Raw genomic sequence first — 18026 nt, 5'->3', positions numbered from 1 at the left:
TTACACACAATATTTCCAGAAGCATTCAGAAAGGTTCCCACGTTTCTTGTACTGTTTCCTGTCCTTGGTCAACAGGCGGCCCAGCAAAGCAATTCGTGGGTGATTTCCGTAGAAAATCTGAAGTCAAACAGCATTAGGTTACTAGTGGGTGGTAAACAGAGAGAAAGCACGCTCTTCACTGCCCCCATCTGATCACCTCACACTGTGTTCTGACTGGGGGAAAGGAGAGGCTGCCCAGTGTACACCTCAGATTTTAGATGATGTACTAAATATAGTCCACGTCTTCTGCCTTTATGCCTTTATGTCTATGTCTTCTGCCCATATTTGCCGGCAGGCAAGCAAACAGTAATGATGTTCTCAAATTACCTAATGGCTTATAACAAATCTGAATGTACTGTGTAGCCTATATTGTAGTGGGTGAGAAGTGAGAGGCAGCCTTATACTGGTTGGTGTACTAAGTAGGCCTGCTGAAGCTGGAAATCGCCCTTTTGGCCTTTATTGACAAAGCCTTATTTATTTATTTATTTATTTATTTATTTATTTTTTGGGGGGGGGGGAAGTGTTTTGGTTTTGTAGGATTTTTTTTTTTCTTTTTAGAATGAAATGCTCTAGATTACTTTTTTTGTTGTTGTTCTTATGTAATTTGTTTTCATTGTTCTTTTATTTTTTCCCACTGCAAACCTAACTGCCAAGTGATTTTAGCTTCAAGAATTTTGTGGCATACTTTAGTCTGTGCTGTTTATTAAGTCTGTGGATCTTAAATGATGTCTTCATAACAACTCTGTGTAGTTTAAAATATGGGGTCTTAATTTCTTGCATTAGTGGAAGATGGTCATTTACTTACCTCTTTTACATTTTCCCTTGTGTTATAGCTGTTGGAGCTAAGATCTGGTAGAGGGGAGACAAAATGAAAAGTTTTGTCATTTAGAAATAATGAACATACACAATTCATTCATGTGTGCCATAATGCTACAACTGACAGAAGGCTTGAACTGGAATGTTCAGAGTACCAGAAAGGAAACCCTTTTGTTGTAGCACGACCAGTTCTTGCTGTGGCCCATCATTCCTGCCGGATCTGAGGTACTAGCTGCAATATGTTTTTCAGCAGGCCTTTCTTGTATCTGTGGACCCCCAAACATTCTATGAGTATTAATTCTGCACTTTCTGCAAGCGTTGCTCTGATTTTACTATATGGTGGTTTTGCTAAACTAATTTGAAAGCTTTTCCAGCTACTACTAAGCTGCAAACATGGCTGCTCAGCAGGTTTCCCCAATGTCTCAGTTAACTAAACGACAGGGGACTGTTGCTTATGCATAATGAAGTACTTCCATTAATTGCCTGGGAGCTAGGATGCAATATATGTGAATGCTTGCATCCTATTGGCACTACTGGCACACGCAAACTATTGGCACTCTGCCATAAATTGCAGTGGTAAAGCTTCACCTGCTTTATTGTCTTCAGTCAGTGTACTCAAGAGATCCTGCAGAAACTGAAGCAGGGAAGTGCTGCCCAGCCGCTCCAGGTTTAATCTTGAATCTTCATCTGCTGCAAGTAGAAGATGACAGAGACAGGCATATGGTAAGGGTATTTTGCTTTGAATCCCTGTTTCATTCAGTGTCAGATGATTTCTGATCAGATATGTTGGCTCCACCAACAAATTATCTTGAAATTTTGAATTATGCATCCTCATTTAATGACTGCAATAGGGAATAGTTCTTCCTTTCAGAGCTTTGACAAAACTCACCTGATGTTAATCTCAGAGTGACATTTCTCTGGTAGATCTTTCTTTAAGATTTATTTATTTATGTATTTATTTTTATTTAAACTAACAGCAGCCTCTCACATTGCTTGGAGAAATAACAAAGTAATCCTTCTGGTACCAGCTATAGGTACCCCAGATTTGTATGGTTTATCTTTTTTTTTTTTTTTTTTCTTTTCAATCCATTTCTGTATCAACTAGTCCCTGTGGTAGAGTTTATCTATGAATAAGGATAACATTTCCCCTTCAAGTCTTATTAACCTGCTCTATTTCCCAACTATTAAATGCAATAAAATGGGGAGAAGGGCAGGGATAATAGTTCTTGGTACATTTCTACCATTTTTCTCAATCAAAGTGCGTACCACTACAGATCACCAACCTGTTGGTTCATGAAGAGTAATATACCTGATGGAATTGGTTTGTATGTGCATAGAGAATTTATAATTCTTTAACCAGCCTGTTTCCCCAAAGTGGGTTGCAAACTGGAGCTCTTAGTGGTGTTATACTTGAGATAACATAAGGTTTTTGTAATCCGAACAGTAAATTTAATCTCTGCTAATGAATAGCAGACATTCAAAATAGTGGACAATGAGAGGGAGGTATTGCAAAACTCTAATTGAGTTTATTAATATATATATTTTTAGTTACACTTTGGATTGTACTATGGAGTTTTAGTTGCTTTTACCCACACAGATGGGTGAGACTTCTCACTAGGAAATATACAAGAAAACAAACTGTTGCAAATAACCCCCCCCCCCAACAGTTCAAAAGCTTGTTATGAAGATATTTGCAGACCTTAGACATCCAAGTTGTTAGTTTGTCAAATGTACAAAAGGAGAGCTGTGAAGCACAGTGGGGATTTCAGTTTAAGACTGAATATGAATACTATAAATTCCCTGTTCTATGTTGAGCCAATTCATATCTCAAGCCCCATATTGTTTTTTAATTCAGAGCAGTGTTGGCAAGCAACTTTCCTTTGAGATTTAAAAACAAATTAAAAAAAAAAGAACTCTCTTCAATATAGAGTTCTATTTCTGTCTTACCAAGCCTAGCAATTTTTTGTATTTGCAAGTAAGATTAAATAAGCCCAATGAGTCCAAGATTTACAAAGCAAACCTATAAATGTATCTTTAAGGTCCTTTCCAACCCAAACCATTCTACAATAAAACAACACAACCACTATTTCACCTGCAAAGCGGTTCTACAATGGCTGCTTTTTCGTAGTTGGCTTTGTGAAAGAATTTAGTTTTTGATTTGCCTGTTCTTACCAAGCTCATTTCACAAAGTCGTCCAGCACTGCTTGGGTCTGATGATAGTAACCCTCCAGACTCTGTGTGCAATTTAATGATACATCTTAGTGTTGACCTACAGTATGACTTCAAAATTTGTGAACGGCAAAGTTTAATTCTTTCACTGGGCTGGATGGAGTCTGCATTAGTGCAAGTAAATACATTGCTATTTTTGTAGCATAAAGCAGGCTTGCCTGTTCTTGATCTATATAGGACTGTAGTAGGCTACCCCCTTTTAAAATATAACTTCAGTTAACCATAACTTTAGTTAAGCACAGCTCATTTTAAAGTGTGGCAAGTGGAGAGACAAGTTTCTTTAAATTACCTAATGCCTACTTAAGCTGCTTCAGAGATAGGTGCTGTATCTGTCAACTCACATTCAGCAAACAGATCATCCCTTGGATCTCAAAGCAGCAGGAAAAAATTTATAGGGCACCCAACCTCCCCATTTTACAACAGTAGCACCCACCAATGATTTACTTGTGCTGCCAGTGTTCTGAAGTCATTCCTGCTTTTTCTCCAGCTGATCAGCACAGATAAAGGTCCCCTCTGAAGGCATACATGCTTCTCCTCTGGTTGCAATGCTCCATCCACTGTTTTATGACCACTAAAATCAAAAGAATCTTACCTGAGAGTTGATGAGACATCTCACTGGTGTTGATGGTGGGAAGAGAAAAGAGAGGACAGGAGAAGCTGATGATGATGAGACAGCAGAATACCAGCTTGTGCATTGTTGCTGTGTTGAATATATTTTGTCTTTGTCGACCCCTGAAACTATGAACTCCTGTCTCACTGTTGCCTCTGCTCCCAGTTTTACTCGTTATATAGCTGCTCATGACCTCATAAATATCATCATGCCTCCTCCACTCCCCCCCACCCCCCCGCCAAAAAAAAAATAATAAAAAAAAATCCAATGAATTTATTGCCCATTGATTCTAAATGGAAACCACTTTGCATTGATGTAATTTTTCAAGGTAACAGTTCACGGACAATAAATTTACTGTCTTACAGCTTGGTGTACAAAATGGATATTATATCAAACCAAGCACAGTAAAGTTTATATATCTGGCATAAAGAAAAGTAACTTCCAGTTATAAATCATGAGTTAACAAAAGGGTCAGACGTTGGTTGAAATGACCAGGGCTATAAGACAGCTGATTTATGAGCCCTAGCAAGCTTGACGCAAAGCATCTGATATGAAATATACTTCTTTTTTTTTTTCTTTTGTGAAATGGATGGATGTGTTATGTTTGGCATTCTTGTGCCAGAAGAAGCAAAAAAGGAAAGCTAAAATACCTAGCTAATTTACATTAAAATGTTAGTGTAGTGGGTTGTTTGGTTGGTTGATGCTTCTTTTGTTTGTTTGTTTGATTTTCCTTGTAGTATTTCACATCTACTTATTTGAGAAGATCAACGTTGCCTTAGAGAATCATCTTGACAGAGAAAGTGGAGCTTCCACATGGAGACTTGCTTGAATGCATGTAGACTACTTTGGCTGGTATTGAATGCAGGTGCCTCGCTGGACTGGGTGTCCCTTTTCCATTTCACTTTATCTTCTGTTTTCTTTACTTCCAAGTAACTACTTTATTCTGTATACTAGCCAATGCTTAGTGTATTAATCTTACAACTTTAGCTTGTTTCCATCTATCTGATACATTTCGTCTTCTCTACTTACAATTTCATTTTTATATCTAAGAACTCACACAATTTATCTTCATTCTCTACAAAGCACCATATCTAACAATCTAGAAACTTTAAAAAAATAAAAATTAAGAATTTTATTTGAATTTTCTTAAGTTGGGAAAAGCTGATGTGTGTTAAGATTAGTAACAGAGGTTCCATAATTTTCTTTTCTGCATCTCTAATCAAATATTTGTGCTTTCAAATCTGTTTCAAAATACTATGAAATCTAACTAATGTCACTATTGTTTTGATATTTTTAATTGTGATAACTGTAAGTTCCACAAGTTACCTGCTTCCTTCTTTCTTTGTTAACATTTCCTGTTGAAGATTAAAATTTTATGTCATGAATTCTGTGGCTCCTAGAACTATCTTAAAATTATCAATATCTGTTACATTAGAATAGCTGGATTTCTGCTGCAGATTTAATTCAAAGAAAGCATGCTTTACATGTGCATGGTTAACAGGTTGTCCAGAAAAGCTGTAGACTCTGTGAATGACAGAATGATTGCTGCTGGAAGGCACCTCTGCAGTTCATCTAGACTAATCATCCCGCTTGAAGTATGCTAAGTCAGAGCAGGTTGCCCAGGAGTGTGTCCAGTCAGGTTTGACCAGCTCTAAGCATGAAATGGAACAGAACTTCAAAACTCAGTTAGACAAGGTCCTGAGAATCTCCATGTAAGTTTAAATGCTCTGCTTTGAGTCCAGAGACAGGGTGGAAGAGGTGACAGAGGACCTTCAAACAAACCTCATTTCTGTATAAGTTCTTCTGTTATCCTGTGTGTATGGAGAGGTCCAGTATTGACTTACAGAACTCATGCTGCTGGTGTCTGAACTATAAAACCTGTTTCTCTGGACTTCACTGAAGTGAGCGGATGTGACAAAATAATTTTCCTACAGAATTAAGCTAATACATTTCATGTGCCTCTTTTCCTGTGCTTCCCTACAAGATAAATAAGTAGGTAGAGAGGAATTCTCTCTCCTCATCTGAGTCATGCAACATTTCGTTCCAAAACTGCGGACAGTTATTAGGTCTGATTTGATGCATGATCTCACTGTTGGTGCTGGATGCTCTGTACAAATGCTTCTCCTTCAGTGAACTATCAATGACAATGGCATTATCAATATTCACTCTGAGCATCCTCCAAGGAAAGCTAATGAAGCACTCTTCACGAGCAACCTTACGTCCTTTGTCTTCTGACGAGGAAGACTCAGCCTCTTAGAGCAATCATGAAGTGCGTCATGTAGAAGTCAGGCAACTTGCCCACAGATTATTGCCTTTACTCAGATTTGAAGTTGTCACTTAAACACTCTTTCTTCCACCAAAATGTCAAAGGCATTTTCCTGAGGTGACAGTGCACACGTCATTATACAAAGCAAAGAAACAGCTCATCCTAAACAAAGGTACAAAACCGGGAATACATGGGTGAGGGAAGTAAACGTGAATTGCATTTTGAAAATTTGAGAATTGATTTTCTCATCTCCCAGCCTGTAGCGCTGCTTGGGGTTGTTGTGCCCCAGGTGCAGGACCCGGCACTTGGCCTTGTTGAACTTCATGCAGTTGACCTCAGCCCATCGGTGCAGCCTATCCAGACCCTCCTGCAGAGCCTTCCTACCCTCAAGCAGATCGACACACGCACCTAACTTGGTGTCATCTGCAAACTTACTGAGGGCGCACTCGATCCCCTCATCCAGATCATCGATAAAGATATTAAAGAGGACTGGCCCCAGTACTGAGCCCTGGGGGACGCCACTAGTGACTGGCTTCCAACTGGATTTGACTCAATTCACCACAACTCTTTGGGCCCCAATTCAGAAAAGATTCATTTTTTTCTGAATTGGGTTAAATTAACTTTTGGGTGGCTGTATTCTTTAACAGGTAGCCAGCGTGCCCTGACTAGTAACATGTACCTAGTTCTTTCAGGCTATTCTTCATAGAAAAACATTCTCTCTCTGCTCATGCTGGTTTTGTCCTTTGGTCGATTTAAGGGAATTGATAATGAAATTGCTTCCCCGGAAGGTGGCGCTGAGAAACCTTCTGAACAAACCTAGAGTGCCTCAAGAGCAGAACCCGGCATTGAGTCTAACGGTGGGGCGTAGACTTAACATTTAGGTCTCTAATACAAATAATTTGAGGAAAAGTAGCAGTGGAGTGATGTGGGGTTTTTTGTTGTTGTTGTTTTGTTTTGTTTTTCTTCTGTTCGTTTTCTCTTCTGAAAAAGCTTGTTTTCCTTCTCTTCTTGTATTACATATACCTTTCTCAGCTAAAGATTATTTATTTATTTATTTATGAATGTGAAAACAGACTAAATAAGGTTAGAGATTTTTATTCTGGAGGAAGTCTCCATCCAATGTATTTCTTATTTTTTTGCTGCTGGTGTTAAATCTACACTGGAAGTGTAGAAGCATTTGAACAATCCTCTCAGACATAGAGTTTAACAATTAGGTTGCCCTGTATGGAGCTGGGAGTTGTCCTTGACGATCCTTGCAGGTTCCTTCTGACTTGGGATATTCTATGATAGCTCTCCCTTGCTCCCCTGGCCTTGTATTCTAGCTTGCTGAGAAAATTACATCCTCAGCAAATTGAACTACGGAGCTTAGTGTCATTTTCTGTTTCTCTCTACCTCTGAGTACTACAGGTTTATTCTCATCTTTGCATCCCTGCAGTTCTGATCTTGAGATCCTAAACTCTCCCTGGCTTCTGTGAGAAGCAGCAATAACCTAATGATTCTTCATAGTTTGGGTGGTGAGGTGGGCAGGTCAGGCTGTTCTTTTGCATTCTTTCTAGCTTAAAGCAATAAATTACAAGAGATGGTGAAGCATAAGAGTTGTCTTCTACACTTCCCCACTTGGGACATTCATGCTTAGTTAATTGTATGATGATATACCTTGTTGGTTTCTTATTACAAAACAATTTATTAGAGACTTATTAAGATTTTGCTGCCTTTGAATATAGTGCCCTGGTTCATTAATTTAGGAGCAAGAGGATAAAGCCTGGAATTTACAGTGAAGGATGGGTTAGGATGGAACAAAAGCAATTTTGTCAGAGGTGTCTTTCTGCTTTTTTTATTTTTCTATTCAGATTTTCTCATTTGTTGCACACATTCTTCCTGTTTTTACTACAGAGGCTTAAGATCACTATCAGACTCATTTTTGCAAAATACAGTAGCTTTTGACTCTCCTGCAAGTGATATCAGAGGACAAATTTCAGTCAGTTCTGAAGAAGTTTAGTGCTTGGACAGAAGCCACTGAGTAATTAAAGAGGTCTCCTAATAATCATTGGCATTTATCTGTCCTACTAAAAGGCAGTAAATGAATGGCTAACACAATCTGACTTTAATTCTTTTACTTTGCTTTCCAAGTGCATAATCCTTTTAATCTTTTTTTTTTTTTTTTTTTTTTTTTTTTTTTTGGTGTATGTGTGTTTGTTAATTAAATGGAATCTCTGCAGACTCAGTGATTCACATCTCAGGACAAATGTGTATGCTTAACAAGGGGAAAGTTGGCATAGGTCTCATCAGGCAACTTGAGGTTTAAAGCAATTTTTTCAAGGTTATTGTGTAGAGAAATGCACATTCCTTGGCAGTCAGCCACATAGAATCTTCTCTTCATTGTTTAAGAGATGGACTCCAGTTTATTAAATAATTTCTTCTGCAAGTAGTAACCGATTTTCTCCATAATGACTGACTGACTGACTGATCTTGATTTTAGCGGAAGTCCATTCTCGGGGATGGGGGTGATAAACAAGAGTATGGATTAACAAAGGTGAAGAAAGCAGTTACCAGAGCTTTGTCTTCTGATTTGGCAAATGGAATGTTACTTACTACACTGGAATTAGATAATGGGAGCTTTCTTCATTTATTATTTGTTTCTGCCACAATACTAACATTTTATTTAAACGGTTACTTTCTGTGTCATGAGGCATCACTGGAAGAAGGTGCAGAAACAGTTATGTAGCATAATATAATTAGTACTGCCACAGCACTGTAAGTCCTTTGCATATTCAGTAATTCCCTGAGGCATATTTAATCACTTTTGAAAAACACATAAATGTTGTATGTTCCAGCCTCATTGTTCCATATGAGCAGAAGTATTTACAATCATAGCCTACTCTGTTGATGAATGCAGAAAGTTAGAGATGTAATGACAAGAGAATAGGTTACTTTCATGTCTGTAGGCTTCCTGAGTCGAGTGCCTGCTCAGATTCTAAATCCTCTAACTCTCCAGTTAGAGAGGAGAATATCAGCTTCCTTTATTATTAGAACTGAAACTCATGTTCTGAGTTGAACCATCGAGCATTTGCTGTGGTTACACCTCTAATTCTATAAGATAATGCACTTACTTAGGTGTACCACAACAAGTCAAAAAGATTCATTATTATGACTGGCTATAATAATGACAATGTAAATCATCATTATCATCATCATAAAATCTCTGGCTTTCTGATGAGATTTTTAGCTTGATGAGACAACTGTAGTGTTGACTTGCAATGTTGCAGCTCTTTTGGAGTAAATAGTGTTTCTTCCCATCATTCCTTTCATGTACCTGTTCACTGTATTTTCCATTCTAGTTTGAAAACAATGTATTATGCTTTAGATACTTATTCTGTTTTAGATGCTGATGTGTTTATATACATAGATATATTTAGAATTCTTTTCTACTCTTTCGAAGTTGTTTTAAAATCTGTATACTGAGTAACAGTAGTCTTTTTTTTTTTTTTTTGGCATGCTTGCAGCCTAGAGTGGTGTTCTCTTTCTGGTTAAATGGGTTATACTTTTCTAAATGGAAACTATAAAAATATCAACACTGTGAGTATTGTTTTTTTTTTTTTTTTTTTTTTTTTTAAAGATATAAACATTCCTCAAGTCTATAGTGTTGTAGATAGATGTAAATTGTCTTTCTCACCTCTTTTTCACCTCTCTGTCCACCAGCCTCTTTTTCCAGAATAGCATTTGTTCTAAACCTGTTGAAAGCGCTTGTGTGCAGGGGAAAAGTGTACAAATGTAACCTAAGATTTGGCTTCATGCTGACTTAAATTGTTAGATTGGACATTTTATTTGTTTTGAAATGACTTGTTTCAATTTAGATTATGTAAACTGATTTAACAGGTTTAAGGTACACTATACTAAATCATCCCTAAATTGAAGTAGGTGTGTTTGTATGGGGTTTTGCACTTGGTTCATCACATTCAAAAATGATTTATTTTCTTAATGCAAACTGGCTAGACAAACAGGAGAAATCTGAAGTGATTTCAATGGATGTTCAGCTGGTGTTTTTTTCCACTAAAATAAAAATCCAGTTTGCTTCAGAGGATTGTGGGAATAATATGCTGCTTTCACTGGCAGACATCCAGGATCTGTAAGGTGAATGGAAACATAATAGGTGATATCATAACTAGCTCTTGCCAAACTGAGGTTAGAGGGAATTTCCATTCTCTTATTTACAGTGAGGGTAATGACAAATCCAACAGCCTTGTTCATGCCAGTTCCAGGGATAGAAGGATGCTCAGGTATCTGTTCATGACATTCAGCTAACAAAAAAAAACAAACGAAAAACACTCCCCACACACACATACCCAAGAAAAAAACTGTGGGATGAAGCACTTCCTTGGACAGAGTCTGAAGAAAGCAGTGTATCAGGGAAGCCTTATTTGTAGCTGAGAAAAAAACAAGTGAGGTAATGCTTATTGATAGAATAAAACTTTGTATAATTTTAATAGTGAAACTTATCTCCAATTTTTTGTGACCTGCTTAAAACGCAAGTGTTGTGGTGTGAGTTACTTAATAATTTTTCCTGTGTTACATCTGTTCAGGGTGTGCCATCTCTTTATGGAGAGTTTTACGTGGTTAGTCAGAATGACTGTCAAAGATAACTGTGCACTAGCTTTAATTTATGAAAAGACAAGTTGGTAAGTGTTTTCAATTAGTGAACAGCTTCATTTGGGGAGTACAATATACATGTGTCCTTTATTCTTCAAACAGCATTGATTCTGTTTGAAAATGTTTTGAGTGTGACACCGTGCGAGGTGTAGAGGAATTTTTCTCTACATTGCACATGTTTTCTGGGAAATCTTCTGCTACATCTATACTCACTAAACTGTAGGTCTTGTTCTTTGCTATTGGAAGGAGATATGTAATTGTTGCACCTGAAGGAAGGCACACTGAAGCAGAAGGAGGTGCTTGAGGGAGCTCACAGTGGACAAGAGATACTTCATGCAATAGCAGAGTAAGTATAAAAGATCTGATAGAAAAAGTGAAAATAAGAACTCATGTTTATACTTTAAAAAAATTATGTTTATATGTTTACAAGAAGCTATCACAGTTTCAGAGTCTTTCCCACCCAGAAGTATCAGGAACACACAAGCATGCCTAGGTGTTGTTTACTCATAGAATAATTGGAGATGAGGGACAGAAAACCTTTTGCTACGAAGTTTTTGCTTTCCTTTACCACGCGATTCAAGATATCTGGCAAGCAAGGTTTTAAGCACTGATGCCAGTAACTGTGTCAGGAAATGGTACTGCTTCTGGAAGCAATAAAAAAGCAGCAGGCTTCCCTGTTTAAACTTAGCTTTAAAGAGGATCTGTCTCCTTTTTCCATGCTTTCAAAATTCAGGCCTGACATCACCAAGGCCTCCACACACAGTCTGGCTAAAAGGACACTTTCTGACTTCCAAAAAAAACAAATGGAAATGCGAAAAGCTTACATCTGTCCTGTTACCTCATTCTCAGCCACCTGGCCTGCTTTGGAGTCGTCATGGCATTCCCAGTTTCTTTTTTCTTACCACACAGTAAATTAAAAAGACTGTTCAGAAAATAAATATTTTCAGAAAGCAGACAACAGTTACAGCTCAGAAGGACTGATCTGCATTATTTCTATGTGAACTGGTAAGTTTATTCAGATATTAAAGAATCTGTATTTTTTCACAGTCTTCTGGGTATTTCAAAATGTATGCAGAACTATTTTATCTGGTTCTAAAATATCCTCCCCAGCTGTAAAGGCCACTCTGATTTATAAATATTGGTAGGTTTTCATATGTCCTATCTGTGTCTTTTAAGTTTTTGTGAACTTGGCTTACTAGTCACTTATTTCTTATGAATAGAGATGAAAGGAGACTTGGACTAGGGACTTAAAACAAATAATTTATTTAAATATACTTAACTTTACAGTTCAGGGTTACTACACTGATTTCCTAAGGTGTATAAGAAGTTACAAAACAGGAAGTTTATCAAAATTAGTAACCATGGTTTGGTGAAAATAATCTGCTATCTTGATTTTGTGCTGAATGAAGAAATGGGCTGTTATTCTTCAAACACAACAGCATCCTTCTCTAAGTTGGAATCATATAGGAAAATTACCCTTTACACGACAGGTTGGTGGGTTTTCATTCTATTTTTGAACAACTTTTACTGAAGAAATAAAATATTTGGTTTTGAAAAAGGTTAAAAATGATATCATTGCTGTGACTCAAACATTCATTTTCTTTTTTCTCTTTAAGACCGAAGTAACAGTAATTGATCAAAAAGACAGATACACTGTCTGATGTTAAAATCTTTCCAACCTCAAAGTTACAGAAATAGTACCAGAAATGTATCACGTTCTACATATACCTCATCTGCAATGTACATAATATATTTACATCACCTAAAAGATCAAAGCTGAACCCTGTAGAACAGAATGTGTTACAGTCCAGCTGCACAGTAACATCCCTTTCTAAGAGCAAGTCAACCACAGCTTTTCTCAGAGTTTCCACTACCTCTTCTAAGGCAATCAGCAGAATACAGCAGCACACACAAACTGTTACAAAACACTTTACAGCTCTAGATTTTTATATCTTCTTCTCCTACACAAGGAGGCGTGTGGTGGTCAGGCCAGGTATCTGTTTCCATGTCTGATGGCAACTGAAAATTTGAAATGAGATCTATCTGTAGCTGCAAAAGGAACCCAATACTGTTGGGTTTGAGCCATGATATAGGAGGAGCTGCAGCTCTACACTCAAGAGGACAGCTGAACTGGTAACGGTAACACAGAGACCATGAGCATCACATGTGGCTCTCCGATGTGCTACTGATCTCCTTTTTAGTGACAAATGCTTTCAGACTACATGTACGTTATGGCTCAGACACCATTTATAAGAGGAACGAGAAAGCCATACTGCCTTCTTTTATCTCTTTTTTAAGCACGGTACTAAATTTAGATTGAGCACTACTTCTTAGAAATATGATTCCTAGTCCTAGATAAAGAAAGTCAACAAACTAGATATTTTTATATATTTTTACTTTTTAAAAAATTAGGAAAGATATGTTTTTTTCCTTCCTCACTGGGCTATGTAGCACTCTGAAATTCACAGATTATGTTTTCTCCCTGTTTATGTAAACAGGTTCTTGTTCTGTATTCTAAAAGGAAACACAAATATGGTTGACCTGGACAGTCCAATTCCTATTTCTCCAAAAGATCTCTGAATTCTGTGGATTTGCCACAGTCCTGATATTCACCTTGTTCTTCTTCAGGAAAGCGGCAGCTGCAGGCATCTTCCTGAACTGATTGTTCAGGTGTAGTATGCACTAAAGAAAAAGAGCAAATGTTCACTTTCTGTTGTTTTTATTCTACCATCCTACTTCACTCTTCCTCAAGTCACAACTGCAGGAAGTCAACAAGAATTATTTTTCCACATGATTCCGTAATTTGGCGTGAAATTATTCCTCAACAACATTATTTCTAATAAAACTAACTTATAGTACTTTGTTTTCCCTAATGCAACAGCTGCTACTTGTACTGTTTGCCACAAGGATGAAAGGAAGACTAACTTGGAATTGTTGTTTTTTTGTTTATTTTTGTCTGAGTAACATACTCTCCTGTATTCAGAATTACCCTAAAAGATCAACCCCTTATCTGTTAGGATAAATTTAAAAACAGAACAACAACACAAACAACCTTGTTATTTTCTTCTAGTTGCTTCTAGTTTGAAGGGTAATTATAGTATTAACTTTTTTTATGCAGGGCAGTGCAAAAGAGTGACATGTACATGCTCACTCAGACACAATTTAGAAGTCTCAAGATCACAGACTCAGAGAACATCCTGAGTTGGAAGGGACTGACAAGGCTCATCAAGTCCAACTCCTATCTCCACACAGGACCACCCATCCCCTCCTTTCCAAAGTCTGTTGCTTCCAGTTAATTTTAAGATAATACATACTTTTGCTAACAGCTATGTCAGTGTCAGCTGCAAAGGACTGGGAGAAAAGTCCTGATTTGGAACACTTAGGAAACTGCAAGCAAATTTTCTTCTGGTAGCTTAACTTATGATTACAGTCACTTTCCATTATCCAAGGTAATACGGACTAGTATTCTCCAAATAATTGGAAAGCTTAGGTAATACATACAGATACTGTACAGTTCACTCTAAATGAAAAAAAAAAAAAAAAAAAAAAAAGCTTTAGGTAGAGCCAAACTAGAACTTGTTAAACTGTTGAATGCAATCCACCTCATCTTTGTGTAGTAATCTTGTGCTTCCTCAGAGGGCAGTGCTAGATTCAGGCTGGTTCTGCATCTCTTCAGCAGCATGTTCCAACTGCTACTACAGTGCAGACCTGACTCCAGCTTTGGGTGCAAGTAAGACAGAGCCAGGCTCTTTTCAGTGGAGCCCACTGCCATGACAAGGGCCAATGGGCACAAAGTGGAACACAAGAGGTTCCATCTAAACATCAGGAAGCACTTTGTTACTGTGCAGGTGACTGAGCACTGGCACAAGTTGCCCAGAGAGCTTGTGGAGTCTCCTCATTTGGAGATCTTCAAAAGCTGCCTGGAGATGGTCCTAGGCAACCTGCTCTGAGTATCTCTGAGCAGGGCATTGGGCCAACTGACCTTCAGAGGTCCCTTCCAACCTTAAAAATTCTGTGATTGATAACCCCTCTTCTACTGAAGCCAAACTTCAGAGATACTGATACTAGGCCACTGATACTGTTTCTGACAGACAGAAATGGAAGGTGCTATTGCCATGCATGCCAAGGATAGTACTTGAAAGTGACAGAACTGACCCTTACATTAGATTAATAAAGCTCAGTTAAGCTCTTCCACCTGCATGGATACTTCACTTCTATGGATATGCTTGCAGTTAGCCTGTAATACTGCTAAAACACCCACTGATAATTAAGAGTTTTTAATAAAAACTCTTTTTATTTTTAATAAAAATTAACAAAATTAATTTTCCTTTCAGTTACTATTTCAAACTTCCAGAAAAAAAAAAATATCTGCAGCTACCTTTTAAAGAGACTTCAAAAATATGGATTCCTGATTTCTGTCTAGTTTCAAAAAGATAAACGAAATTGAGGAGCGGATCTATCTTACTTTTCTTGAAGACAGCATGTAGTTTCTTTTTCTGCCAGATGCTGAAGAATATACATGAAGGTAGCAGAAATACTAGGCACAACAGCCCAGCTACAGCAAGTGAAATTCTGATAATGTCCATCTGGATATTCTTCCCTACGAAGCAAAGAACATTCTTTACGAAGTGCTACAGAGCAAAATTCTACTGCACTTGAATCAGTTGACTTCCTTGTCTCCATTTGAACATGGCTGCTTCTAGATTAGTCTTGAAAAATGGATATGAGAAAGGACTTTCTCATGCTTTAAACACTAAGTGAAAAAGCTATAGTATGTTGGTCATGATTCCTCATCTCTGTAGGCAATATTACACAGTGACTCACCTGGCACAGTGACAAAAAGTGGAATCCCAGGAGAAGTGGTAGGTAGAATAGTGGCTAAAGTGGGGTTATCTGAAGTATGTTTGCAAACCACATCTTTTGATGCAGTTCCAGGCTCCACAACCTGGTTTGCCGAGCACCTGAAAGACATTTAAAGGGGAAAAAAAAGGAAAAAAAAAAATGGAAAAAAGTCCAGTCAAGCTACAGCATTTATTTTTAGCTTACTTACTTTGTCCAATTTTTACAGGAGCCATTTGGCTGGTCGTTAAAAGTTCCATAACGGCAAGTCTGGCAACCTTCAACAGACAAGGACAGATATGTTTTTACAAGATGAGCATACAGAACAACACGTGAAACATTATTTTTAACAGCTTAGAGTAACTATGATCTACATTCACAGAATTACTTTTATCTTATTATGTTGCTCTAAGCATTCATGGCAAGTCCTTCCCCGTGCCCATCCCTGTGAGCTATGTACTCGTACAATACTTGGATAAAGTTTCCTACATGCTGGCAACAAAAGAAGTGTCATGCAGAGAACCAACTGGTGTGTGATTTCAGTGGGCTTGTCTGCTACTGCGCTCACTGCACACAGCATGCAAACAGCACCAGCAGCTTTTATCTTAGGACATCCTTGCTGTACTTCTTTCAGGGACGTGCAAGAGGCCGTGCTGTGTAAGGTGCTGGGGATGCAAGTGCATTAAGCTAGCAGGGAAGGCAATCATACCGCTCCCAGTTCTTTCCTTGCCCACGCCACAGAAGCTGTCACACCGGGAGCAGCCGTTGTCACCGCATCGGTACTCGTCCTTGCAGGTACACTCTGCATCGCTTGTTGGTGAGCACGGTTTTGAATACGTGAATCTTCCTGGAAGGTGCAAATGAGCCTGATGTTACAAACAAACAAACAAAAAAAAGCAAATACACAAAAACTAGTGCAGCAAAGGCCTGGGACCTTTACTCTTACAGAAATTAAAGCTGGTCAGTTCGGTGAGATGCATCACGTTGCTTCACTGGTAACATCTCCACTTACAACGACATGACAAATGAGTACTCTTTCTTCCTTTTTTTTACATTTTTTTTTAAACTTCCCCCAATCCAGGCGGAGGTTAAACCCCACCACCCCATCCGGACCCCCACCGCCTCCCGATACCTTCGCACTTGCGGCACACGGTGCAGCTGCTGAGTCCCGCGGTGCTGGAGAAGGTGTCGGCCGGGCACCGCCGGCAGCCGGCGCTCGCCACGAAGGTACCTGCAGGGCCGAGACAGACAAAAGCTGCAGAGGAGCCGCAGGGCCCGGCTCCCCGCGACCCAGCCGTGCCCGGCCGTCGCTCTCACCCGCCGGGCATTTGGCACCGCCGGGAGCGGCGCTCGCCAGCGCCAGAGCGAGCAGCGCCGCCGGGAGAAGCGGCCGCGCTGCTGCGGCTCGCATGGGGTCGGTGCGCGGCGGCGCGGACGGCTCGAAGTGCGCGCGGGGCGGCGGGCGCCGGCCCTTAGGGGCAGCCCCCGTCGAGCCTCGGCTGCGTCAGCCCGGGGGCGGCGGGGAAACCCCGGCCCGGCGGGGGTTTCCGGCCTGCCGGCGCGACCCCCGGACTCTGCCGGGCAGCGTTCGCCGCCCCCCCCCCGTCGGGGCTTCCCGCTGAGGCCCGCGCGGAAAGCCCGCGGTGGGCTCGGAGGTCCGGCCGGTGCTGGCCGCCAGCCGGTCGCTGGGCACGGCCCGGCTCGAGGGGTGCGGTAGGGGAGGCACTGGGAGGCCAAGGGGGGATGCGACCGAGCCTGGAAACGGCTCCGCGGCGGCGGCGGCGAGCGGAGAGCACTCGGTGTGCCGGGACAGCGCGCAAATACGAGACACAGCGCGAAGCACGCGTGGCCCTACGGGCACCGCACCCCGAGGAGATGCGACCCTCAGGCGCTCAGCGCCGCCTCGGGTAGCTCCGAGCCTGATGCCGCAGCCCGGGCCGGGCCGAGCACGGCGGTGCCCGGCAAACCGGGGCCAGAAGTGGCCGTCGGGTGGCCCAGGGCTCGTCCGCGCCCGCGGGCCTGGAGGCACGAGGCCCCGCGACACGGCCCCGCCCCTGCGGCTCCCCGCGGCCGCTCTCCGCCTGCGACAGCCCTCGGGCACACAAAACCTTTCTCCACCTCCTCGGGAGAGGGGCAGGAGCTGCACTCGTAGCCGGGAGGGCTCCCAGTCGGGACTTTCGTCGTGCATCGCGCTTGCGGTTGGGTGACCCGTGCTTGTGTGCCTGCTGAACCGCCCCGTCACTGGAGAAGCGGTGGATGAAGCGGCTGCCGGGGCTGTGCTGGGGCTGGCTGGGATGGAGTCCCAGCAAGTGATGGGGAGGGAACATCCCCAGGGCAGCTGAGCTAAGCCGGCCAAAGGGATATTCCGTGCCCTGTGGGGTCACACTCAGAGCTGGGAAAGGGGAAAGGGGGGCTCCTCATGAAGATGTCTGTCCTCCCAAACAACCGCTATGCATTTTGAGGCCCTGCCTCCCAGGACGTGACCGAACATCGCTCACTGATGGGAAGCAGAGAGTAACCGAGCTAACTTGCTTTTGCTTTTCTCTCTCTGTGCTTCCGCGCGGCTTTTTTTTTTTTTTT

General features: G+C 40.8%; 2 protein-coding genes across 3 annotated transcripts; both read right to left on the bottom strand.

The window, feature by feature from the left end:
• On the bottom strand, positions 1-3779 carry UTS2 (urotensin 2; the record flags this gene model as incomplete). The annotated part of the gene is made up of 4 exons (XM_082776826.1): positions 1-117; positions 845-888; positions 1444-1545; positions 3677-3779. 4 exons carry the CDS (start codon positions 3777-3779, stop codon positions 1-3), a joined length of 366 nt encoding a protein of 121 aa, XP_082632952.1.
• An 8000-nt stretch (positions 3780-11779) lies between these two features.
• On the bottom strand, positions 11780-17927 carry TNFRSF9 (TNF receptor superfamily member 9). 2 transcript variants are annotated; one of them, XM_082777245.1, is made up of 7 exons: positions 17313-17927; positions 16579-16677; positions 16156-16293; positions 15658-15724; positions 15432-15568; positions 15073-15207; positions 11780-13289 (listed from the first exon to the last, which is right to left on the bottom strand). In XM_082777245.1, exons 1-7 carry the CDS (start codon positions 17632-17634, stop codon positions 13165-13167), a joined length of 1023 nt encoding a protein of 340 aa, XP_082633371.1. In that variant the 5' UTR covers positions 17635-17927; the 3' UTR covers positions 11780-13164. The 2 variants fall into 2 exon arrangements, with proteins under 2 accessions (XP_082633371.1, XP_082633372.1); XM_082777246.1 differs by having other exon boundaries at positions 16764-17418.
• Between the last annotated feature and the right edge of the window lie 99 nt (positions 17928-18026).

This window comes from Aythya marila (genome assembly GCF_965140915.1).
Source record: "Aythya marila genome assembly, chromosome: 21".
NCBI classification, from domain to species: domain Eukaryota; kingdom Metazoa; phylum Chordata; class Aves; order Anseriformes; family Anatidae; genus Aythya; species Aythya marila.
The sequence above is the reverse complement of the archived record's forward strand: the minus strand, read 5'-3'. Positions and strand labels throughout refer to the sequence as shown.